At 41.9% G+C, this 26,126-nt stretch overlaps 2 protein-coding genes across 8 annotated transcripts in view; one reads left to right on the top strand and one right to left on the bottom strand.

The window, feature by feature from the left end:
- The window catches only part of SNRNP40 (small nuclear ribonucleoprotein U5 subunit 40), a 36,912-nt gene extending 29,558 nt beyond the window's left edge, over positions 1 to 7,354 (bottom strand). The window contains exons 1-4 of one of the 3 annotated variants that reach the window (XR_014231899.1): positions 7,154 to 7,354; positions 4,316 to 4,445; positions 2,981 to 3,074; positions 1,172 to 1,337 (exon numbers count right to left, since the gene is read on the bottom strand). Coding sequence is in view for 2 of the 3 variants with exons in the window: in XM_082343849.1 (XP_082199975.1) it covers positions 1,172 to 1,337; positions 2,981 to 3,074; positions 4,316 to 4,445; positions 7,154 to 7,297 (534 nt within the window). In the remaining variant the exon portion in view is untranslated. The remainder of the gene's footprint in view (positions 1 to 1,171; positions 1,338 to 2,980; positions 3,075 to 4,315; positions 4,446 to 7,153) is intronic. The other 2 variants (XM_082343849.1, XM_082343848.1) reach the window with 2 other exon arrangements.
- A 129-nt stretch (positions 7,355 to 7,483) lies between these two features.
- Positions 7,484 to 26,126, top strand: part of ZCCHC17 (zinc finger CCHC-type containing 17) — a 56,276-nt gene continuing 37,633 nt past the window's right edge. For all 5 annotated transcript variants that reach the window (XM_082343913.1, XM_082343916.1, XM_082343915.1 and 2 more), the window contains exons 1-3: positions 7,484 to 7,617; positions 15,858 to 15,978; positions 23,316 to 23,373. In XM_082343913.1, coding sequence (XP_082200039.1) covers positions 15,913 to 15,978; positions 23,316 to 23,373 — 124 coding nt within the window. In that variant the 5' untranslated portion in view covers positions 7,484 to 7,617; positions 15,858 to 15,912. The remainder of the gene's footprint in view (positions 7,618 to 15,857; positions 15,979 to 23,315; positions 23,374 to 26,126) is intronic.

Here is a 26,126-nt window from a genome sequence, read left to right as displayed (position 1 = left end):
TGAAATACTCTGTATGATACCATAGTGCCAGATACATGTCATTACACATCTGTCCAAACCCACAGAATGTACACCACTAAAAGCGAACCCTAATGTAAACTATGGACTTTGAGTGATAATGACATGTCAATGTAGGTTCATCAGTTGTAACAAAGGTACCACTCTGGTGGGGGAAGCTATCCATGGTGGGGGCAGTGGTTATACGGGAAATCTCTGTACCTTCCCCTCAGTTTTGCAGTGAACCTAAAACTGCTCTAAAAAAATAAAGTCTTGGGACTTCCCTGGTGGCGCAGTGGTTAAGAATCTGCCTGCCAATGCAGGGGACACGGGTTTGAGCCCTGGTCCGGGAGGATCCCACATGCCGTGGAGCAACTAAGCCCATGCACCACAACTACTGAGGCTGAGCTCTAGAGCCCATAAACCACAACTACTGAGCCCGCATGCCACAACTACTGAAGCCCACACACCTAGAACCCGTGCTTCGCAACAAGAGAAGCCACCGCAATGAGAAGCCCGCGCACTGCAATGAAGAGTAGCCCCTGCTACCCGCAACTAGAGAAAGCCCACCCGCAGCAACAAATACCCAATAATAATATTAAAAAAAAATCCCCTTCCAGACCTACTAAACCAGAATCTGGGTATTTTTAGCAGGTTCTTCACGTAATTCTGATATGCATACAGGTCGGAAATCATTGGACTAAATGACTTTTATTTAATACCCCATCCTGTTATTAAAACCACATACTGTATAGTCAGTATGTAAAACCTTTTTATTATACTGACTATAATTACAGAACAGTATTGTAAGACACGTATATTATTGTCAGTGTTCTAAAGATTGATAAGCTGAGGGTCAGAAAAGTGAACTGCCTATGGTCACACAATTAAGTAAACAGCTAGGTCAAGAATCCAATTATTCTTGGATGGTGGTCCATTTTATTCCAAGTCACAATGGTTCAACACGGTTGTAATATTATTCTGTAGGATACCTAAAAAAAGAAAAAAACCCTCAACTGCTTATTATTTTAAACGTATTTTAAATAATGTGTTTTGGGAAATGTCTGATGAAACTAAGTCGTGGAGAGGAGGGTAAAGCACAGGTGGGAAGACAAGTTAAGGTTCACATTATGTCACCTCAGAAACCCTCAACACACAGACAGACAACACCCACCTTAACTGTACCGTCGTCACTGCCAGTGCAGACAAGCTGGGGACCCCTCCTGGCCGGATAACAGGAATTCACAAAGGAAGTGTGCCCCTTCAGTCTTTTAACCCTCTCGCCTGTTTCACTATCCCACACTGCCACAGTTTTATCTGTGGATGCTGAGAAGAGCATACTAGAAGGTAAGAGAGGAAGAACAAAAAAATAAGTGAAGACAAGGAATAGCAATCTATCTTCCCCACTTGCCAAAACGTGCCAAAGTCTTCAAGATCACTAACATGTTGTGCTCTGACAGCTTGGCACCTGATGCTGGAATGCCTCACCTTCCATAACAAAATCCTAATCATGCTCTAGACCCAGTTGTAAGGTCTACCCTACGAAATGTAAAAAAAAATTTCCCTCTGTCAGTCCCCACGTTATACATCTAATACAGCAGTCTTCTCAATCTTTCCTTCCTTTTTGATATACAACACTTTACACATCCTTCCACTTGGAAATGTTTAATCCCTCCCTGCTGCAGAGGTGAGACAACTGTAGCAATTCCTGACCCAATGGCTTGGTAACTCTCTTTCTCTAAAACTCAAAGCTTTTGTCTCTGAGGATGATTTCTAGGTTATGATTGAATTTATAATGCTTTCTTTACTCAAATAGGAAAAATGTATACAAGGCTATGCACCCAGTTGTTCAGGGAACCCTAAAATTTTTAGAGGTCAGAGCTGTAAAACAATAAATGTTTACTGAAATACCGAATGGGATTAACTTTGTATAACCACATTTTTATATTATCTGTAGTTATTCTAAAGTTATGCAATTGTTAAAATATTTTCAATAAATAGTATGTTATAGTAAACAGATATGACAGGTGAATAACGTTAAGGGTAAAAAGCAGCAGACAAGATTGTACAAGTAGTTCTTTTTTTTTAAATTTGGCTGTGCTGCATGGCTTGTGGGATCTTAGTTTCCCGACCAGGACTGAACCCAGGCCATGGCAGTGAAAGCACTGAGTCCTAACCACTGGACCGCCAGGGAACTCCCACAAGTAGTTCTAATATATACATAAAAACAAACTGTTTTGAATAGGAAAAAGGCTTGAGAAAAACATATCATAATATTAACAGTGATTATCTTTGGAGTGGTAAAAACGTGGGCTATTTGGTCATTTTCCTGCTTTTTTTCGGAGTTTTCTTGAAATAGATTATTTTATTATTACTTTTATAATAAAAATCGCTAATTTCTATATATATAAATTACATTTTATGTCTTAAAATTTTTTTTTTCTGGGATGTTGATATGTTAGATAGAGGTGATGTGTTTACAAATGCATACATGGAACAATAAACACCTTACTTGGGTTACAGCGATAGGATAATAAAGTGGTTGTCCAAAACGCAGTTTCTTGTTTAAACATCTTTATTGGAGTATAATTCCTTTACAATGGTGTGTTAGTTTCTGCTGTATAACAAAGTGAATAAGCTATACATAAACATATATCCCCATATCTCCTCCCTCTTGCGTCTCCCTCCCACCCTCCCTATCCCACTCCTCTAGGTGGTCACAGAGCACCCAGCTGATCTCCCTGTGCTATGCGGCTGCTTCCCACTAGCTATCTATTTTACATTTGGTAGCGTATATACGTCCATGCCACTCTCTCACTTCGTCCCAGCTTACCCTTCCTCTTCCCCGTGTCTTCAAGTCCATAAAATGAAGTAGTTTTTGACAGCACAGTCTCCTGAGACAAAACTCAGGGATGAAATGTGAAAGGATGCCAAGAAGAATTACTATAAGAAGCAGCTGTCACCCACTATGCAGAATACTCACCTGCCGTCTGTGTTATAATGCAGTTCCATCACTGCTCCACTGTGTCCCTTCAATGTAGCATAGTTATCGCAGTCACCATAGACATTCCACAACACTGTTAGGGGGACAGGGGTTCTGTGAGCATTACTAGGCAAAAGAAAACTCATTATTGGCCATGGAAAGGGTACTTATGAATTCACTAGAACAACAGTTTTGAAATTATACTCCTTTGGAACACTATTAGTTCTATTAGCTAGATCAATTTTCTTTACATTAAAACAAAAATAATGCAATATTTTCACATTTCATAAAATAAAAACATTTTAGTTAATGGCTATAATTTTTTAAATCTTAAGTGTTTCTCCTGTACTTTTAAAAAGTTGGCACTCACAGCTACTGTCTGCTATGAGTAGAAGCAGACTGCAAAATGATGGTACTTACAGAAAACTTTGGAAGCTGCAACTGACTTGAAGGTCCCAGGAGAATGACTTTATACTACATTCACTCATTGCAAATGTACTAAATACCTGTGCCAGGTGCTGGGGTAAAATAAGGTAAATGAATAGACACAGTTCCAATCCTTAGGGAGCTTGGTCCAGCACAGAGTGAAGTTCGATGAGTGTTATTAAGGAACACTCTATACATAATGAGGTATTTAGAGTTATTTTCCTGCTGATAAAACTGTTTCTAGTTTGTTCAATGAAATTAAGCAAATCAGTAGCTCAAGCACATTCTGCAAAGATCATTAAGCCTTCCAAAGACTTGGCCACTAATAAATTTAAGGAACACAGAACTAGAACACCAAAATCAAAACAGACATCATCCACCCTGAGGCACAGTTATAAGCAAGGAGCCAAAAGACTCTTCTTGACTAGTAGCTGAGAATCGGGTAGCAGATCCTATTGATGGACAGGTAGATTATCCAAGTGAGTTGCCACGTCAGGATTCCCTCCTTCCTTTCCAAGTGCTAAGATTCTGAGGGAATGGATCAAGAGGAGAGCCTCAATATCTTTGGGAAAAAGTTATCTCTCTCCTCTTTACTCCCATTAGCCTGTTAAGCCTAGATCTCCAGTCTTGCTAAATCAGACCGAGATTTGCCTCCATGAGGACGATGTTCTCAAACTAGAGCGACTCACTTTCCAACTGGTAACATAATTCCTTCTGTATTTACCACATGGACCCTGAGTTCTACACCCCACATCATTCAGCATTTTCATGACCCTATTTTAGCATATTAGCCACATAGTTTGTTATGTGACCAACTTAGACTTATACTCTCTATGGCACTGAAGGTTTTAAAAAGTAATCACTATTTGGCAGAGAGCAATTACTCCAGATTCAAAAACTATGCCTTACATATCAGTCGGTCAAATCCTGCAGATGCTAAGGTGGATCCATTGGGGTGAAACTTGCAGCAATACACTTCCCCTTCATGTCCTGAGAGAAGCATGATTGGGGCTTGAAGGGAGGAACATCTTGGAGGCCCCTAAACAAGAGAGAAGGACAGAGTAGTCACTACATATAGGCAAAGGAGACTGAAAGGTCGGGGAATGGGGAGTATAAGGAAAAGACAAGGGAAACTGATTGAGTGTATTTCTCCTGATTTAGAGAATGGTAACTCTTCTCACATAACTTATGTCTCCAATTTGATACTCTCCTGCTGAAGTTTCCAGTGTCTATCTGTTATACAAACTCTCTTCCTCCCTCACTGTGCTCCCATCCCATACCCAACATTTATTTATTTATTTATTTATAAAATTCAAGCGCTCACTTGCCTGCTTGCCTCCTTTCAAGTTTGACCTCATTTCTTAGGCTGAGTGCCCATATTTTTGTCTTATTGTCCGACATCATTTTTTAAAAATTAATTATTTATTTTTGGCAGTGTTGGGACTTCGTTGCTGTGCGCGGGCTTTCTCTAGTTGCGGTGAGTGGGGGCTACTTTTCGTTGTGGTGAGCGGCTTCTCATTGCAGTGGCTTCTCTTGTTGGGGAGCATGGGCTCTAGGCACGCGGGCTCAGTAGTTGTGGCTTGTGGGCTCTAGAGCGCAGGCTCAGCAGTTGTGGCGCGTACGCTTAGTTGCTCCGCAGCAGGTGGGATCTTCCCAGACCAGGGCTCAAACCCGTGTCCCCTGCATTGGCAGGCAGATTCTCAACCACTGCACCACCAGGGAAGTCTATACCCAACTTTTAACTGCTCAAACACATTAAACTAATTTCTGCCTCAGGATCCTTTACACTTGTTGTTGCCCCTGACAGGAACCCCCTTCCCCTAGATCTTCCTATGTGTGGCTCCTTTCAAATGTTTCCTCTTCAGAAAATCTTTCCCGGAACACTCAAGCTCAAGCAGCACCCTATCTCCCTTCTGCATTCTATCAACCCTACTGTATTCTCTCACAGCACCTATCACTATCTGAAATTACCTTCCTTATGTGTTTGTTTACATTTTGTTTCCCCTGCCCTGCCACTAGAAAAGCTCTGTGAGTGCAGGAACCCTACCAGTGTAATTCTACACTGTTTTCCCAGTTTCTAGTTTGATGAATGAATGATTGAACTAAGTTTTCCCAAAACCCTGCAGGGTACAGTTATTAAGCAAAGTAGTTTTGATTATGGTCTTGGACATTAAGCCTAGGCTTGGGCAATTCAAAGAAAACTGGGCTGATATTCTTACTTGTCAGACAGAAGAACAAGTACACTATTAATAATCCCCAAATCTCTTCAGTTTTCCAGCTTACTCATTTGCTCAAAAAATACTATGTGCCAGGCACTGTTCTACGCACTGAGAAAACAGTACTGAACAAAATAAACAATGGAGCTTGTGTTCTAGTGGGAAGGAGGGACAGAAAGGAGGGAGGGAAGGCAGAAACAAGTAAAACATATAGATGGTGGTATGTGCTATGGAGAAAAACAAAGCAGCAATGTGGGTTAGTGAGCACAGGGTATTGCAATTTAAAATAGGCTGGTCAGGAAAGCCTTCACGGAAAAAGTGATACTTGAGCAGAGATTGGGAGGAGTTGAGTGTGTAAACCATGTGGACATTTGGAAGAAGAGTAAATCCTTAGGGGGAGCAGCAAATGCAAAGGCTTTGTGGCAGGACCATGGAAGCCAGTGTGCCTAGAGCAGGGTGAGCAATGGAAAATTGGTAGTTCAGAGAGGTCAAGGGAAAGAGGGCAAAAGATTGTCAGGATTTTAGTTTTACTCTGAGTGAAGTGAAAAGCCATGGAAAGTTTTCAGCAGGGGATAACACGATCTGATGTTTAGAAGGATTCCTCTGGCTGCTGGATTGAGAACAGACTGAGCATCCGTGAACAGAAACAGGAATATACCATTAGGACCCTACAGCAATAATGCCAGATGAGATAATGATGGTTTAGACCAAGAGCTAGTGATGGACCTGGCAGAAGTAGTAGCAAGTCTGGATATATTTTGAGGACAGTGCCAGCAGGATTTACTGACCAGATGGTTGAGGAGTTGGGGAGGGGGGTACATATATTTCTTCAGCTGAGCCTAACAGGACCGAGGGAGAGGTGTGATCACCACCTCTATCGTACAAGAAATGTAGTTAAGAGCATGGATTCTGAATTTAAAATCTGTTCCTATCAGTTACTAGATAAGTTTGTTTCCCCATCTACAAAATAGGATAATAACAATTCCTAACTCTCAGGCAGTTACCAAGATTAATGGAGTTTTCATATACAAAGAAAGCACTTAGTACAAGAGCTCAATGGATGGTAACTATTCCACGGTTGTTACTAATACTAGTGCGGAGAAACAGAGAGAAAAGCAAGTTGCCGCAAGTCCCAAAGCGAGCCAGTATCCTTCATTTCCTTCCTTCCTTCCCGCATTCATTCATCCATCCACTCTTCCAACTTCCCTGAACGTTTATTCTATGCCGGATCCATGGAACATTTAAGATTCCAAAGCCCCGGTCCCGGTTTTGAGCTCAAGGTCCTTAAGCCTAATTCTAACGCCTCCTCACAGAGCGGTCGAGATGCCGCAAACGGGCGTCAAACGGGGAAACATATGGAGCATCGCAGAGTGTCGGCCGCTCTTACAGTGCTTTTCTGCTTCAACTCCAGGGTGACAGAGTCCCGTTCCGTCCCCGCAGTGTGGGGAAAGGGCCGGTGCGGGATCACCAGGTGCAGCCCTGAGGAGAGAGGAAGAGCTGAGGGCCGAAGGCCGCCTGCTCCCTTACTCACCGCTTGCAGCAAAGCTCCCGGCGCCGCCTGCTGCTGCCCGGCTCCGGGGCCCGACCCCGCCGCTCCCAATAGCAATTCATGCCGCGGCCGCTTGACTGGGACCAGCGGCAACTCTGGGCCCTTTCGCTTCTGCTGTTCTATCATGGCGGCAGCCACTCTCCTTAAGCCGCCACTGACCGCGCGGACACCCTCAGGCACCACACGATTGGCTCCAACTTAGTCTTCCCCCGGAACTTCCGGCTTGGAGAAACCAATCAGCTTCCAATACTCCCCTCTGCACCGCCCCCTGGGGACTCTCCTGTTATTGGTCAGTTCTTTCTGCCCTTACGAGAGTACTATTCCAGGATTGGTGAATGGAGCTGGAGTCCCACCTAGGCGCGCTGTGTCCTGTGGGTGGAAGCTCGCTGACTGGGTTTCGGTGTTTCGCGCAATGCTGCGGTGTGGAGACCGGACGCTGACACCGAGTAAGTGTAAGGAAGATTGGGGGTGGGGGCAGTGGAATCTGGAGGCGGCGCCTCCGTTATGTCTGAGACTGGCCCTTCTCCGCTGCAGGTTTGATTGCAAGGGGCAGAGGGGGGCCCCGAGTTCCTAGCTCTGGTGTGTAGTAGCCTGGGTTCCCTTTCTAGGGCTGGAGCAGAGCTTTGGGGTCTCTGCGCCTGCCTGGGGCCCTCGACGACTGACTTCTTCAACAAGAGCCTTCCGTGTCGAGCCCTGTGCCAGGCGCTCCCAGGGAGAAGAGGCCTGTCTCCCAGCTTCCACTAGGGTCCTCTCTGACTGAGGAGGCCGACTTGTTTCTGCCATGATTCTGCAGCCTTTTTTTTAGCGCCTGCTCAGTGCTCCTGAGAGAGACGGAGATGAAGGAAATGTCCGACTCTCGGCTTCCACAGCACAGTCGTGTTGAGAAATTCGGATTCATACTTGTGAACTAGGCCTTCTCCTTAATCGTGCAACTGATATTTATTGTGCAAAGCACTGGGGAGACATTGTGAACCAAACATGGTCCCTGACTTCAGGGCTGTTAGTCCGGTGGGGAAAACAGATGCTCACCAATGATCTCACTAAGAAATGCAAAGTAAGTGCTGCCTACGAGAGGAAGCTGGTGTTATGAGTGCCTGGAATAAGCAGGAAGGCTTCTCTAAGGAAAAGGTGCCTGAACTGATACCTGAAGGAACAGTTCTAATTAGTTGGGTGAAGAGAGGAAGGCAGCATATTCCATACAGAACAGCATGTGCAGAGGTCCTGTGGCAAATGTGAAGAAAGTGACTAACAGGCACAAAGAGGCCAGTGTGACCAGGACAAAGAGAACGGAGGGGTGTGTGGTACAAGATGAAGCTGGAGGCGGGCAGAGGCCAGACTTTGTAGCTTTTGCTTTAAGACTGATGGGAAATCACTGAGGGTTTTTTTTTTGCAGGTGGTGGGGTGGGGGAGGCAGCTTGATCCCTCAGGCCTTAGTAGTGTGAACAGATTGGAGGGGAGATAGATGCAGATAGACCACTTTGGTGAGAGTTGTTGGCAGTGAAGACTGGGGTATTGGAGGAACTGAGAGCTAGATATTTCCTAGACTCCTCTGCACCTAAGATGAGAATTGAATTTGGAAGTGAGAGGAGGAGGAGGGTGAGAGGCATAACGTTTTGCTGGCAAATACCATAGCAGAGGCAGTGAGTTTCTTAGTCGTCAGCTTTTTGGTTTCGTGACTTTCTGCAATGATAGCCATGACTTTCTTGATCATGGCAAAGACTGTTGTTTTGTGGGTCAGGAGGTGTTCCTGGGAAGTTCTACCAGTACTTCCTATAGCCCTTGCAGTAATTTTGTAAGTCACATAATACCTGGCAATAAATCCCTTTCTGTTTAACCTAGCTAGAATGTGTTCCAATATCTGCAACTGTACTCCATCAGGGTAGGGGTACTGCCAGTTAGGTGAGCTATAAAGACAGAGTTAAAGGGAAGTTAAGTTATTGTTTGAATGATGGACTATGGAATCTAAGCTGGATAGAGAGGAAAGTGAAGAAAAAAAGAGGGCTGATAGATTGGAAGAAAATAGAGGTCAGTAGATCAGGATTCTGATGAGGTCAATGAACAGTATTCTCTGCTAGAGGACTTCTGTTTATCCTTAAAGGCCTACACAGTTGTCACCTTTTAAACTTCCTTGCTTCCCTCAGGCCCTTCTTCTCTTTCTTGTTTTCTTAATACTTTGAACCTAATCACTAGCACTGATCATACTGTATTGTAATTGGTCACCATTATCCTTACACGACTAGGAAGCCTTTGATGACAGGGACTGTGTTGAAAAGAATGGTTTAGTGGCAAGTGTGTGTGGCTCTTGGAACGGCCTAAGATTTATCTCTTTCTAGCTGTGAATTTTCGACAAGTTACTTCATTCCTTTAAAACAGAGATACCTGTTTTGTAGAGTTGTTTTAAGGATTGAAAGGAGGTTTACGGGGACTTCCCTGGTGGTCCAGCGGTTAAGACTCCGTGCTGCCAATGCAGGGGGCCTGGGTTCAATTCCTCGTCAGGGAACTAGATCTCGCATGCTGCAACTAAGAGCCCTCATCCTGCAACGAAAATGCCGTGTGCTGCAACTAAGACCCGGCACAGCCAAATAAATAAATAAATAAATATTTAAAAAAAAAAAAAAAAAGAAAGAAAGGAGGTTTATGAAGTGCCTAGCACAGAGCCTGACATATAAATATCAATAAAGGTGCTGAACTGATAAATTAACTAACAATTTAAAATAGAGTAAAATTAAGTACTTCAGTATTTCAGTAGACAGTTACAAATTTCTGTGTGCTCTATACTGTGGTAAGCACTGGAGATTTGAAGGATATGATGGAGTGCAAGACAAGGGCACGCTTGGAACAATTTCACAATCCATAAAGGAAAGAAAAAATATTCGTAAATAGGATTTGAATCCCATCTCCATCATTCATAGTTTTGTAATCTTGAACAAGGTAACTTAGCTTCTCCTGTGTCTTAGTTTCTTCATCTGTAAAATACCTTAACAAACAAAATGATAATTGCCTATCTTGTAGGGAGGTCAAAAAGGGAATTAACTTAGTTAAGACAAGTAAAGCTTCTAGGTTAAAGGCAAATAGGAAGCACTCAAGTATTAGCTATTATTATTAGAAGACTTGGAAGGGACCTTAGGGATTGTTGACTGAACAATCAATCAATTGTTGACTGGTCCTGGGGTCCAGTACCAAAATGGCTAACTGTGAGCAGCCCTTGTCAAGACATTTGACCTCTGTTAGCCTCATTTTCAATTAAATAAGAGTAATGGACTGAATGACCTTAATAATTGCTTTCAGCTTTCACTTTTTAGGAGTCCATTTTTGTTTTTCCTTGCTTCTTGCTATTTTTCCTCTTTCCTGCCTTCGACCATTTTGTCAACAGATCCATGACCAGAGTGCAAAATGGAAAAAGCATCTGTCTAAGATAGTTACTCTAGAAATTTGATGGGAAGGAGGAGGATTGGGCACCAGTTTGATATTTGAAAGTCTCCCATCTTCTGACTTACCCAGCGAATTGTGTGGAACTCAGTTCCTTCTCCTACATTCTTTAGACCAGAATGCTTTCTTCCTTCTTTCTCTACCTGTGTTTCCCACATAGTAAGGCTCTATTCACTCATTCAAGAAAACTTTGAGTACCTACTGTATACAGGCACTGGGAAGACAAAATCAAATGAGAAATGGTCCTTGGTTACATGTTTGAATGAATAAATCCAGACCCTGCTCATCCTACCCTCCAGGAATAATGCCCTTCTAATTACTCCTTATTGGAATCTCTAATTTGGGACCTGATTAGTGTTAGAACTATATACTACTCTTCAGGGACTTCCCTGGTGGTCCAGTGGTTAAGACTCCTCACTCCCAATGCAGGGGGTCCAAGTTCGATCCCTGGTCAGGGAACTAGATCCTGCATGCCGCAACTAAAGATCCTGCATGCTGCAACGAAGATCCTGTGTGCCGCAACTAAGACCCGGTGCAGCCAAATAAATTAAAAAAAAAAAAAAGAACTACATACTCTTCAAAATTTAGATGTGGACTGTGAATTCTTTTTGAGGCAGTGTGGAATAGTGTTTGAGAATGAAGACTCTGTCATTATTCTGTCTTTGATGTGTCCCAGTATTTTGACTTATCGGTTGATTCGCCTCAATTCTTATACATAACTTAAAAATAAATTAAAATCACTTTAACTCTCAGAGGTCTATCTAATTGGTACTGTTAAGTAACAACAGTAAATCTAAATCTTAAACTTAAAAACAACAACAAAAATCTTGGCCAGATCAGTGAGGTGACACATGAAATGAAGTTTCAAAGGGGCTACATATTATCTTTCCAATTTAATATTATTCTATGAATTGCTCATTGCTTGAGGGGAAGGAGGAGAGGACGTGGTTATTTTTTTTCCTAATTGCAGGCACATTAAAAAAAATCTGAAAAATCACAAAATTACGGAGGTACAGTACAAATAACACTTCGTAATGAATCATTTGAGAGTTAAGTTGCCGACTTGATGCCCCATCACCCATGAATACTTTCGTTTTCCTATAATCATGGACATTCTTCTATATAACCATAATATAACTTCTAAAATCAGGAAATTAACATTGCATAATTACCTCTAATCCTCAGGCCCCGCTCTTCCATGTTTGGGCACTGACTCCCCATTCTGGATTGCCCCAGTGTGTGGACACCCTTATAACCCTGCTTCTCCCCACACTGGGTTGCTCTTTGTGGATTTCCTCCTCGCCCAGCATAAGCTCTGACCTCACTCTCGGCTACCATTCCCCTGCTGCAGCTCCCATTCCCGTTCCCATGCTATACTTTCCTTGCTCTGCCCTTTGTTTTGGGTTGGGAAGGAGGTGGCTAATAAATAACTGGGTCCTTATTGCTTCCCTCCGTATCACAATTGTTTAAAACATTCAAGTAAAATGAAACGCGTAGGGAATTTTTTGTTTCTAGAACTATTGCAAGGCAACTTCAAATGGTGTGCCTCAATTCTTGTCAATTTACTTGCTCTTTTAAGTCTACAGATGTGGTCCTATTGAACTACACTATATATGTCTCAATGTTTTATAAACTTTTTGAAAGCAGCAGAACTATTTTTTCCAAATGAAATGTTACATAGAAGCTTAATAGCTAAACCAGATCAAAGCAGAATATGCTGTTAAAAGTAGGCCTTCCTCACGTAACACCTCCCTTCCCGCTTGCTACCATGACCCACCCCAAAGCTGGGAGGGCAAGTGGGAATCAGCAATAATCAACCTCTGCCTAATTACTGAGGAGAGGCTCCTAGTTTCGCAACTGCTCTGTGTGGGACCTCCCATAACTCAGATTTCTTTGGGGTTGTTCTCCCCCACCTTTGGTATGGAGGCTGTCCTCTGGTTGGTTGACCTAGGGCCCTTCTTCTTTGGCCTTCCTGATCCTGTTGTCCCTACATATTTCAGAACTGACTTTTTAAAATAAACTTGAGTTAACTGAGAAGCTTCTGGATAACCAGAAGCTTCTGGAAGAAACCTTAGGTTTTTTCCTAGGTATTTTATTATTTTTGATGCGATTGTAAATGGAATTGTTTCCTTAATTTCCCTTTCTGATAGTCCGTTGTTAGTGTATGGAAATGCAACAGATTTTTGTATATTATTTTGTATTTATATTAATTTTGTATCCTTCAACTTTACCAAATTCATTGATGAGCTCTAGCAGTTTTTTGGTGGCATATTTAGGATTTTCTATGTATAGTATCATATGATCTGCAAATAGAGACAGTTCTACTTCTTCCTTTCCAATTGGGATTCCTTTTGAATAACCACCATACAACAACCCTAGGTTTCTACAGAATATAATTCAAAAAAATTTAAAAATACCATTTGGGAAGGAGGTGGCTAATAAATAACTGTGTCCCTGGCAACCCTTTACAATTCTGAAATCGTAAGCCTTCTGCTGTTGTATAACAGGATTTCTCTCAAAAATGCATGCCAATTTCCTGCTTGAAGAATTGCATAGGGTTTCTCAGGCTACTGTTCTACAAAAGGAGCAAATAGGGGAGCTTTAAACTTAGCTGTTCATACTCTTATCACAGCAAAAATCTGTACAAAATAACTTAAGATTGTATTGCTCTTTCTGTGACCTTTGTTTAAAGAAGAACGGTTGATAGACTAAGTTGTTTGAGCTTAATTTAGAAGTCCTAGCTGCTGATGCCTCTGTGGATTCTGTACCTCACTAGTGCTCCAAGAATTGGAGGGATAATTAAGGTTTCTTGATAGAGTCATTGGCCTCAGGTTAATAACCTTTGTTCTAGGATATGAGGTGAGGATGCTGGGCAGAGGGAAGGGAAGGACTAGAGATGAGACTGCATAGCTGGGAAGTGGAAGAGGCAGGATCCAACCAGGCTGTGATACTTGGATTTAAGCTGTTTGTCAGCCATTTCTCAAGAACTGACAAATCAGCCTTCATTCTATCTGTGTGCTTTTAATAAACTAATAAAACTCAATTCTGGCTGACGTAAACAGAAAAGGGCAAGTTTATTATACGAATACAGGTTGTCTTATGGAACTCAAGGACAGGGATGTTCCTGGGCTTTGGAATGATATAGAACTAGGGTTTGGAACCTGACAGAATTTTCTTTCATTTCTGTTTTAAGTGAGGCAGTTCAGTTAATGGATGGTTATTGTAAATCAGGAAGACTTTCCAAAAGTAAGACCTAAAGTAATCATCTGAAAGTGTAGGGGTGTGCTCAGGATTGAGGAGAGAAGGAGGTATTTGCACACGAAAACTCAAGGAAAATTGAGTTTCAGGTCTTATTGATGTCAAGTAATTAGGAGGAAAAAGAGAACTGAGGACTGTACCATTAACTTTATCTTTATGTAGCAGTGATTTATGCAGCAAGTAAAGGAGCATGGTTAAGAGCCACTAGATTGCTGGTTTCCTCGCTGTTTAAAACCGGAAGGCTGAGCAAGAGTACCTCTAAGATCCCTTCCAACTTCAAAGCTCTAAGACGTGGTACTCTGGCAGCATCAGCATCACTTGGGAGCTTGTTAGAAATGCCCACGGAATTCCCTAGTGGTCCAGTGGTTAAGAATCTGCCTTCTAATGCAGGGGACTCGGGTTCGATCCCTGGTAGGGGAACTAAGATCCCACATGCCTTGGGACAACTAAGCCCATCTGCCAGAACTACTGAGCCCACACACCACAACTACAGAGAAGCCTGCTTGCCTCAATGAAAGATCCCACGTGCTAAAATAAATAAATAAGTTAATTAAAATAAATAAATAAATAAATTTCAGGAAAAAAAAAGGAAAGAAATGCCCAATCTCAGGCACCACCCTAGACCTACTGAGTTGCAATCTGCATTTTAATATGATTCATAAATAGTTAAATAAATTTGATGCATCCAACAATGGATTGTTACATAGGCATTAAAAAAAGTGTGTGTGTTTGTGTATGAATTGCTAAAAAATAATATAAAATGGCTATTAATATTAATTAATGGTTTCATGATTCCATTAAAAAACCTACTTGTACATGTAAAAAGGTCTGAAAGGATATAAACCAAATTGAATTATAGATGATTTTCTTTTCTTCAAATTAATGTGTTATCTGAACTTTTAAAATGAGCATGTGTGTTTTTAATTTCATTGGAGAAAAAAGTAAGCTGTGCTTTCTGCTTTTTTTGGCTGCGCCATGCACGGCTTGTGGGATTTAGTTCCCTGAACAGGGATCAAACCTGCGCCCTTGGCCGTGAGAGTGCAGAATCCTAACCACCAGACCGCCAGGGAATTCTCTATGCTCTCTTTTTGAAGTCACTTCAGATTTAACACCTAGAATAGTGGTTAAAAGTGTGGACTCTGATGTCAGCCAGAGTTTGACTCTACCATTTTCTGGCTTTTTGACATAGGCCTAATAAGTTGGCCTCTGAAAGTCTTGGTTTTCTCATCTACATAATATAATTAATAGAACCTACATCTTGAGAGTTTTGAGGATTAAATGAGATATTGGATGTCCAGTGCTTAGCACAGTGCCTGGACATAGTAACTGCTTGATAAATGTTAGCTCTTATTACTATTATTATTCCTTTTTTACAGATCCGTTCACACCCCTCCCCCCCCCACCAAAAGCCTTCCCTTGGCAAAAGAATAGCAATAATAACAATAAAAACAAAACAGTAAGCTAATGGCCTTGGTAAAGTATCAAATTGAAAAGAAATAAGATCAAGGTTTCCAAAACTTCCCACAGTTATAGTGGACAAAGGAGGTTTGGATAAAAGTACATGGTGGGGACTTCCCTGGTGGCGCAGTGGTTAAGAATAATCCACCTGCCAATGCAGGGGACACGGGTTCGAGCCCTGGTCTGGGAAGATCCCACATGCTGCGGAGCAACTAAGCCCGCACGCCACACATACTGAGCCCGTGTGCCACAACTACTGAAGCCCGTGCGCCTAGAGCCTATGCTCCACAACAAGAGAAGCTACTGCAATGAGAAGCCCCTGCACTGGAAGGAAGAGTAGCCCCTGCTCGCTGCAACTAGAGAAAGCCCGCACACAGCAACGAAGACCCAACGCAGCCAAAAATAAATAAGTAAATTTAGAAGTACATGGTATTAAATCTAATGGTATTATCCTGTAGGGACAACCTGTGGATCGGCAGCACATTTTTTTTTTATTGCCAATGTCTCTCTGATTGTTACCTGTTCTGTTTCTTTGTGACAGGACACTTGAATTAGCTTTAGCAGAAGAGAAATGGAGGAACCATAGAACATTAAGGATGAATTCAGGAAGACCCGAGACCATGGAGAACTTGCCTGCTCTCTACACTATTTTCCAAGGAGAGGTATATTCTTTTGGCTTTGAAAACTTCCCATTTATATTAAGCGTAGATTGAAGGTGAAAAGCACCTGGGTTTGGAGCTTCTGTCCGCTTGAGAATGTCTTGAACATTACAGTTTAAACGGGAAGGGCTAGCAGAACATCTGGCTCCCACATGTACCTCCTCTGAGCTCCAGACTTCTAACTACATACTTGGCATCTTCATTTGGATACCTCACAGCATCTCTAATTTATGCTTTTTTCTTTTTTTTCGGCTGTGCTGCATGGCTTGCGGGAATCTCAGTTCCTCGACCAGGGATTGAAACTGGGCCACAGTAGTGAAAGCCCATAATCCTAACCACAAGGCCATCAGGGAACTCCCTTTAATTTATGTTTTAAACTGTATTTTTGGTTTTCTCACCAAATCTGTTCTTCCGGTCTTTCCCATCTCAGCAAACGAACCCATTATTCATTCAGGTACCCATGCTAGAAATCTGGGCATCATCTTTAATTTCTCCCCTTGATTTGATCTTGTTTCCCTCCCTCTCCAGTCCATTATCAGGTACTATCTTTCTGCCTCCCAAATATGTCTCTGGTGTCTATACTTCTTTATCCCTTTGGCACCCCATTAGTTTAAGTTTTCATCTCTTGCCTGGCCCTCCTGGGCTCCCTACTTCTTTTGTAGTCCACTTCCAATCTGTTTTTCCACATTGCAGCCAGAATAACGATTGATTGATTGATTGATTGATTGATTTGGCTCGCTGCACAGCTTATGGGATCTTAGTTCTCTGACCAGGGATTGAACCCAGGCCCTTGGCAGTGAAAGCTGAGAGTTCTAACCAGTGGACCGCCAGGGAATTCCCCAGAATAACATTTTAAAAACAGATTGGACCAAGTTGCTTTCTTGAAGTTCTCCTAGGCTTCTCATTATACTTGAATGTATCCAAACTTGTTTTCATGACCCTTACCTGACTTGGCTTCTGCTTACTCTGGCAATGTTGTTTAGTTCCACTCTACTCATGCTGTAGCCACTCTGGCCTTATAGCTCCAAACATCTAAGCCTGCTTCCTTCTCAGGACTTTTACACATGCTGTTGTTTCTAACTGTCCCATTTTCTCAGCAACTTCTTTTCATCTTTTAGGTCTCAGCCCTAATGTCATCTCCTCAGATCTTTTTCCCACCATAAATAAATAGGCTCATGTTATATTTATTTTGTACTTGTTTAAAGTCTTTCTTTCTCAGAGGACACTAAGTTCCATGAAGACAGAGCCCTGTCTGTTTTGTTTACTGTTGTATATCTCAGTCCCAGGTAGGTGGGTAGAAAATAGTAAGTGCTCAGTACACCTTCATAACTGAGTGAATGATCAATCTTTGAGGGAGGAGACATTGTATTTGTTTAGAGAGCAGAGGCTTTGGAACCAGGCAAAACCTGGATTCCGTCCTAGCTCTTTTACTTACTAACTGTGTGATCCTTGAGATCGTCACTTAATTTCTTTGAGCCTCAGTTTTCTCATTTGTTAGATGGAGATAAAAACAACTTTCATAGGATTGTGATGATGGTTAAATAAGCTATCATCTATAAAAACACAATGCCTGAGACGTAGTAGGAATTCATTAATGTTATCGCCCTTTTTTAAAAAAATTATTTATTTATTTATTTTTGGCTGTGTTGGGTCTTCGTTGCTGCGTGCAGGCTTTCTCTAGTTGCGGCCAGCGGGGGCTACTCTTCGTTGCGGTGCACAGGCTTCTCATTGTGGTGGCTTCTCTTGTTGCGGAGCACGGGCTCTAAGCGCGCGGGCTTCAGTAGTTGTGGCACTCGGGCTCAGTAGTTGTGGCTTGCGGGCTCTGGAGCGCAGGCTCAGTAGTTGTGGCGCACGGGTTTAGTTGCTCCATGGCATGTGGGATCTTCTGAGACCAGGGATCGAACTCGTGTCCCCTGCATTGGCAGGCGGATTCTTAACCACTGTGCCACCAGGGAAGTCCCCAGTCGCCCTTCTCTTGAAGCAAAAGTAAAGCCAAAAAATTGTTTTCAGTGTCTTGTGAGTGCCTGTAGTATTTTAACTATATCATTCTTATGGCATTCATAGTTGCTTTACGGTTGACAAAAGTTTTACCACCTAATAACATGAGGCCTTTGAAGACAGACTTTGTGACTGTTGGTTGGTTATAGATAAATGTGGCTCTAGACTTCTGTTAAGTGGATCCCAACTTGTAATGTAAGAGACAAGATACAAAGGATGATAACATTCTAACAAATAGCAAACAACTCTGCTCTTCAGAGCCTCTGTCCTCATTCTTTAGGGCCCATGGTATCCCCAGAGATCAGTGAGGTACCAGGGCTTAGAAAAAGGAAATGGTAGCTCTGGAGATGAAATTGATTTTTCTGATCATGAAACCCTCACTTGTCAGGTATTGCACAAAAGAAAGAGGAGCTCTCTGCCCTCCACAAACTGACTCAGATTTCTAGTAAAGTGGCTCCTGATCTATGTCTTTTTCTTACATGAGATGGGGCTTGAATTAGTGTAGGTTTTATATTTTACTGTCAAGGATGGATGGGCTAGGGTAATGTTCAGAAAGAAGTTTATAGTTCTAATACTAGAACTATAGTTTTACTATTTCAGGAACACATTTTGAAAAATGCCTAGGAGTGACTGGAATTAGGGAAAGAGAAATTTCATGGTAAATTGGAAACAGGAAACTATTTTTCAGAATATTCATCCAACAAACATTGAGTGCCTAATATTTAAAAAGAAGAATTTACATTAAAATTCAAAATAAATTTTGTTAAGCCTAATGTATGTTAGCACTTTCACACGTTACGTGTCATTGACTTTCTCCAAAGAAATTGTTAACCCCATTTTATGGATAAGGAAACTTTTTAGAAGTTAAGTAATTGCCCAAATGATTAATAAATGGCAAGTTCTAAATCAGGTTCTCCAGGTCTGCAGCTGGGGTTGTTCAACTGTTCATAAATGCATGGAGGAACCAAAAGACCCATAAGAGAACTCTTTTGACTGAATTGGGGTAGTATAGGAGGAAGGTAGATGGTAAATCTGGTTGTTCCACAGTCATTTGTTTGTACCTCTATCATGACATTTATAGTCTGTCTTGTACTATTGTTACTTGTATATGTGTCTGTCTCCTCCATTAGATTGGGTGTTACTAGGGAGCAGAGGCCATGTTTATCTCATGTATCTTGGTAACTAATTCAAATTCATTTAAAAACAGACTGGGCATCTCTCTCTTTTTTTTTGTTTTTTGTTTTTTGTTTTGGCTGCACCGAGTGGCATGCAGGATCTTAGTTCCCCGACCAGGGGTTGAACCCGTGCCCCCTGCAGTGGAAGCATGCAGTCTTAACCACTGGACCGTCAGGGGAATCCCTGGGCATCTCTTTTTTTTTTTTTTTTTTTTAATATTTATTTATTTATTTATGGCTGTGTTGGGTCTTCGTTTCTGTGCGAGGGCTTTCCCTAGTTGTGGCAAGCGGGGGCCACTCTTCATCGCGGTGCGCGGGCCTCTCACTATCGCGGCCTCTCTTGTTGCGGAGCACAGGCTCCAGACGCGCAGGCTCAGCCATTGTGGCTCACGGGCCCAGCTGCTCCGCAGCATGTGGGATCTTCCCAGACCAGGGCTCGAACCCGTGTCCCCTGCGTTGGCAGGCAGATTCTCAACCACTGCGCCACCAGGGAAGCCCTGGGCATCTCTTTTTATATGTTGTTTCTATTTCACAGTGCCTGACATGGTATCTTGCATGCAGGTGCTCAGTAAATGTTTGAATTAAATTGAATCCAAGCCTCTTAGGACCAGTTGCCTTTGAAGAAACTGGTGGTGCAGCCCATATCCTAGCAGCTCTTCTCTTAGCAGGCTCAGCAGGGTTGGAGGGCCCAGTAACAGAATAGCCGAGAAGCTAGTATTCATCCTTCTCTTGTTCTCTGAGAGACATCTTGGTGCTGGAGTCCATTAAGCATGGTAGGGAGCACAAGCATAGCATTGAGATTTGGGATTTGGCTTAGCCCAGATAGCCAAAGAAATGCTGCGGCAAGATTGGTGTTGGTAAGTTGGAAATAGCATTGGACTAGAAGTCAGAAAACTTCTTTTCTGTACTTGGTCTTGATACTTTCCAACTTTGTGACTTTAGACAAGTAACTTATATCTCTGAGCCTCAAATTCCTCATTTACATTATGGGGATAACAAGTTTCAAGGCCAGTGCAACCTCTAATCTGAAGATGGTAAATTCATTTTACCCAAGCCCTGAGTTCAGTTGAGATAATTACTGAATTTTCTCCCCTGAGCTATTTGATTAATTGTTCTTGGGACACCAGGCAGACTGTGTGATCATCTAAGGCAGGTGCCATTCTGTTAATTTCGTCTGACTGCACCTTAGGAGACACAGTGATAGAAACACCTGCTGCTGAAAATAGGCAAGAATGTGTTTTCTCAACTGAACAGTTGAGTGCATTAACCTTTCGTTTGGGAAGAAGCCAAATTAAGGTCTGTTATGATATTTCCTCAAAAGATAATAATGTGACACTGGAGCTTCAGTATTGAAAAGTGAGATTGTTTCAATTTATAGCAGCAAGGTGATTTGGGCTCCAACTTCCAGATGCTGCTTTTAAGTTGTTTAGATAATTATGCCCTTAAATAGTGTTAGACAGTATGAAGCATTTCAGCCCTCTTTCTAGATCCCTGGAGCAAAAGCCAAAGTGCCTTTAGTTGGTCCAGAAAGAAGGGATTTTCTTTTATTGCAGTTAAAAATATTAAGTCTTATCTTCTTTATCCATGCGGCCCTGTTTTACAGAGAACAACTCACTTTGTGAACTTGGATAAGTACTTCATCTCTCTGGTCTTCACTTTCCTCATTTGAAAAATGACAGGATTGGATCAGTTAATCTCTAAAGTCCACCTTGCCTTGATTTTAAGTACTAGTATCTGCCTGGCTGTACTGTTTCTTTGGGAATATCTGGTCCCTAACCCTAATATTCATTGTAAAACAGGAGTTTAGAAATTTTGGTTCTTAACCCATTCTTTTTTTTTAAAATAAATTTATTTATTTATTTATTTTTGGCTGTGTTGGGTCTTCATTGCTGCGCACGGGCTTTCTCTAGTTGTGGCGAGTGGGGGCTACTCTTCGTTGTGGTACACGGGCTTCTCATTGCGGTGGCTTCTCTTGTTGCAGAGCACGGGCTCTAGGTGCACAGGCTTCAGTAGTTGTGGCACGTGGGCTCAGTAGTTGTGGCTCATGGGCTCTAGAGCGCAGGCTCAGTAGTTGTGGCACACGGGCTTAATTGCTCCACGGCATGTGGGATCTTCCTGGACTAGGGCTCAAAGCCGTGTCCCCTGCATTGGCAGGCAGATTCTTAACCACTGCACCACCAGGGAAGTCCCCCCTTCTTCTTCTTCCTTCCCCTTGTTTTAGTTATGTTTAAGCCAAAACAGTGATTGCCCAATATGAGATAACTAATTTTAAAGTCACTGGAAAGAACAAAGTTTATATGTGTAAGAACGTATTGAATATTTTATAAATAATTATGAATTTAGTGATAAATATAGTGTGTAGTGACAACTTTAATCCCAATCCACAGTTGAGGGGTGGGGTGGGCTGGAGGATAGACAAGAGGAGAGCAATAGAGGTAGAGGCTGGGATAATGATTTATCTGGCAAGGCTTTTGGGCCTTTTGTTTCTATTACATATTGCATATTACATAGATCCATCAAGCCTCTAACTTCTCCATTTTAGGTCAACTCTGCAAAAGACAACTCTTTCTCTCTCTGATTACATCTTTTCAGGTTCTGTCAGATGTCTGTGTGTTGGCTTTTTCTCTAATTGTCTTGATAAAACCCAAGACTCTGGTTTGGAGTGAAGTGGAGCAAGCTGTATGGTCTGGTTGGTTTGAAGTTTAGGAAAAAGAGATGTCCTACATGATCCATTTCAAATTATTAAACTTCTCCATTTGGATTGGAGGCCTCAGTTCCAGATAATATAAAGTGTAACTTTATTACCTAATTTTCTGCTGTTTGTTCCTATATCTTTTTGAGGGATTTCAGTACATGTGGGATTTGGGCATTCCTAAGTACTGTCATTCCATCTGACAAACACACCAATCTCACCAATGTTTTTAATATGATCACACATACCTGTCAGTCTAAACTTCAAAAAACCAAAAAAAAAAAAGCATTGCAGTACTATTTACAATAGCCAGGTCATGGAAGCAACCTAAATGTCCATCAACAGAGGAATGGATAAAGAAGATGTGTTACATATATACAATGGAATATTACTCGGCCATAAAAAAGAATGAAATAATGCCATTTGCAGCAATATGGATGGACCTAGAGATTGTCATACTGAGTGAAGTAAGTCAAAGAAAGACAAATACCATATGATATCACTTACATGTGGAATCTAAAAAAAAGCTACAAGTGAACTTATCTACAAAACAGAAATAGAGTTACAGATATAGAAAATAAACTTACGGGGCTTCCCTGGTGGCGCAGTGGTTGAGAATTTGCCTGCTAATGCGGGGCACACGGGTTCGAGCCCTGGTCTGGGAAGATCCCACATGCCGCGGAGCAACTGGGCCCGTGAGCCACAATTGCTGAGCCTGCGCGTCTGGGGCCTGTGCTCCGCAGCAGGAGAGGCCACGATAGTGAGAGGCCCGCGCACCGCAATGAAGAGTGGCCCCCACTTGCTGCAGCTGGAGGAAGCCCTCGCACAGAGACGAAGACCCAACACAAAACAAAAAATAAATAAATAAATAAATAATAATTAAAGGTGCTAATAATTTAAAAAAAAAAAAAAAAAAAAAAAGAAAATAAACTTACAGTTACCGGGGAGAGGGGGGTAAATTGGAAGATTGGGACTGATGCATACATACTATATATAAAGTAGATAATAAGGACTTACTGTATAGCACAGGGAACTCTACTCAATACTCTGTAATGGCCTATATGGGAAAAGAATCTAAACAAGAGTGGATATATGTATATGTATAACAGATTCACTTTGCTGTACACCTGAAACTGACACAACATTGTAAATCAACTATACCACAATAAAAATTAAAAAAAAAAAATTGGGGAATTCCCTGACAGTCCAGTGGTTAGGACTCTGCAATCTTACTGCTGAGGGCCCAGATGCAATCCCTGGTCAGGAAACTAAGATCCCACAAGCTGTGCGGTGCGACCAAAAAAAAAAAAACTTCAAAAAGAACATAATGTTTGACAGAACATCACTTTTAGGCAGTTTTGCAGCAGATAGAGGCAGTCAGTACCAAGTAGAAATTCAGGGAGACAAGGTTAAATGCTATGGGAGAGAGATTCTTATTTGTGTGACGAAGATTCTTTTTTTTTTTGTCTTTATAGGTTGCTATGGTGACAGACTATGGAGCCTTTATCAAAATCCCAGGCTGTCGGAAGCAAGGTGGGAACCTATAACTTGAAATTCAGCACTCTCATTTCACTCTCTCTACTGTCACCCCCACCACAGTTTAATTATAGGCTCTACTTTTTTCAGAGAGTAGTTTGTGTTTTTAGTGTAAAGATACGAATACGGACAGTTGATGACAGTTCATTTTTAGCAAGTCTTAACTCAGAAGAATGACTTGTGGGGAGGGCTGGGGCATAACCACTTGTGTTCACTTCTAGAACTGACTCTTCCCTAAATTTCACCTGTGATCCTAGGGCGAGTCACTTGACCTCTTTTGGCTTAGGGTTTGGGGGAGGGCAAGCTACTTATTCTCTGAGGCCAACATTGTGAGTTTTCTGGTATATGGCATGCGGAAAGGAAATAGTATTGTAACCAATACAAATATATATAATGCTTTAATTTTCTTCATAATTGATAGGTATCTATTGAACATTTTTGGAGAATCGTTTTCACATCTGTAATCTTACTTGTTTCTCAAAACAATTGTGTTAAGTAGAAAAGGTAGGTTCCACAGACTGGTGGCCTGCTCAGAATGATTGAGCTAGGTCGTGGCATGGGCAGGACTAGAACCCAGGCCTCCTGATGCCTAGCCCAGTGGGCTTTCTGCTCTGTTACACTGCTAGTGAATCAAAAGACTCAACTTGCTGATTCCTTGTGCTAAAATAAATGAAAGATTTATTAAAGATTTTAATGTAAAAGATGTAACCGTAAGTGTTTTATTAGAAGAAAATAAAGAAGAATATTTGACTATATAAAAGTCAGTATAGGGCTTCCCTGGTGGCGCAGTGGTTAAGAATCTGCCTGCCAATGCAGGAGACATGGGTTCGAGCCCTGGTCCGGGAAGATGCCACATGCTGTGGAGCAACTAAGCCTGTGCGCCACAACTACTGAGCCTGTGCTTTAGAGCCTTCGAGCCACAGCTATTGAAGCCCGCGCACCTAGAGCCCGTGCTTCGCAACAAGAGAAGCCACCGCAATGAGAAGCCCACGCACAGCAATGAAGACCCAACGCAGCCAAAAATAAATAAATTAAAAAAAAAAGTCAATATAGAAGTATATTTGACTACATAAAAGTCAAAAACAATTGCAAAAATCATCATAAGCAAAGTTAAGTTAGGAAAAAGAATTTTCAGTCCATATCACACAGGACTAATAAAAAAGAATAAAGTAGGAAAAGGGGCCAAGGATATGAAAGGATAATTCATAGGAGAAAAAATAGCAGTTGAGCAGTAAATATCTTAAAAGATGCTCATTCTCAATATTGATTAAAAGTATAATATAAATATAAACTGTGATATATCCATACAATGGAATACTGCTCGGCAGTACAAAGGAATGAGAATGAAGTATTGATACATGCGACAACCTGGATCCGTTTCCAGAAAATTTTGCTGAGTGAAAAAAGCTAATCCCAAAAGTTTACATATGTTATGATTCCATTTATGTAACATTTTTTAACAGCTTTTTTGAGACATAATTCACATACCTACATTTCATCCAAAGTGTACAATTCAGTAGTTTCTAATATATTCTAACATATTCACAGAATTTTGCAACCATCACCACAGTTTGAGAATATTTTCGTCATAAAAGAGAAACTCTGTACCTATTAGCAGTCACTCCAAATTCCCTGTCTCCCTCTCCCCTCTGCCCCCAGCCTTAGACAACCAGCTGTCTACTTTTTGTCTTTATGTATTTGCTTATTCTGGACATTTCTTATAAATGGAATCATACAACATGTGGTCTTCTGTGACGGGCGTCTTTCATTCACTTAGCATGTTTTCAAGGTTTACCTGTTTTGTAGCATGTATCAATACTTCATTCCTTTTATTGCCATTCCAAAATGTGTGGAATCAACAGCCAGTTCTCCAGTTCTCTGATTCTTTGATATCAAGTAGGCGTCCAACAATTCAGTTAATTCTGATACTAACTACCGAGAGGTGCTGTCAGACTCTACAGGTTTAAGGTCTCAGTCTCACAAGACTGCCCTCACTTCGGACAGCACTTGCAAGTATCCTGACCCTGTGTTACGCACACTTCTGTCTGACCTGGCTATGAATTTGAAGGTTCCCACACCACCTTCCCAAGATTGGATAACTAGTTAGAACAACTCAGAGAACTCAGGAAAATGCCATACTTAACAGTTACAGTTTATTATAAAAGACACAAATGAACAGCCAGGTGAGGAGGTACATAGGGTAGGGTCCAAAAGGACCCTGAGTGCAAGAACCTCTGTCTCTGTACAGTTGAGGTTCATCACCTTCATGGTGTGTGGATATGCTTGCCAACTCAGAAGCTCTCCAAACCTTATCATTTAAGGGTTTTTGTGGAGACCCCATTACATGGCCATAATCGATTAAATCATTGGCCACTGATGATTTAACTCCATCTCCAGCCCCTCTTCCCTCCCTGGAAGTTGGAATGGGGCTGAAACTTCCAACCTTCTAATCACACAGTGATTCCTCTGGTCATTACCATCTCCCATCTTTTTTTTTTTTTTTTTTAATAAATTTATTTATTTATTTATTTATGGCTGTGTTGGGTCTTCGTTTCCGTGCGAGACCTTTCTCTAGTTGCGGCAAGCGGGGGCCACTCTTCATCACGGTGCGCGGGCCTCTCACTCTCGCGGCCTCTCTTGTTGCGGAGCACAGGCTCCAGACGCGCAGGCTCAGTAGTTGTGGCTCACAGGCCTAGTTGCTCCGCGGCATGTGGGATCCTCCCAGACCAGGGCTCGAACCCGTGTCCCCT

This window comes from Balaenoptera borealis (assembly GCF_965194805.1).
Source record: "Balaenoptera borealis genome assembly, chromosome: 1".
NCBI lineage: Eukaryota > Metazoa > Chordata > Mammalia > Artiodactyla > Balaenopteridae > Balaenoptera > Balaenoptera borealis.
This window is presented reverse-complemented; position numbering and strand designations above follow the sequence as displayed.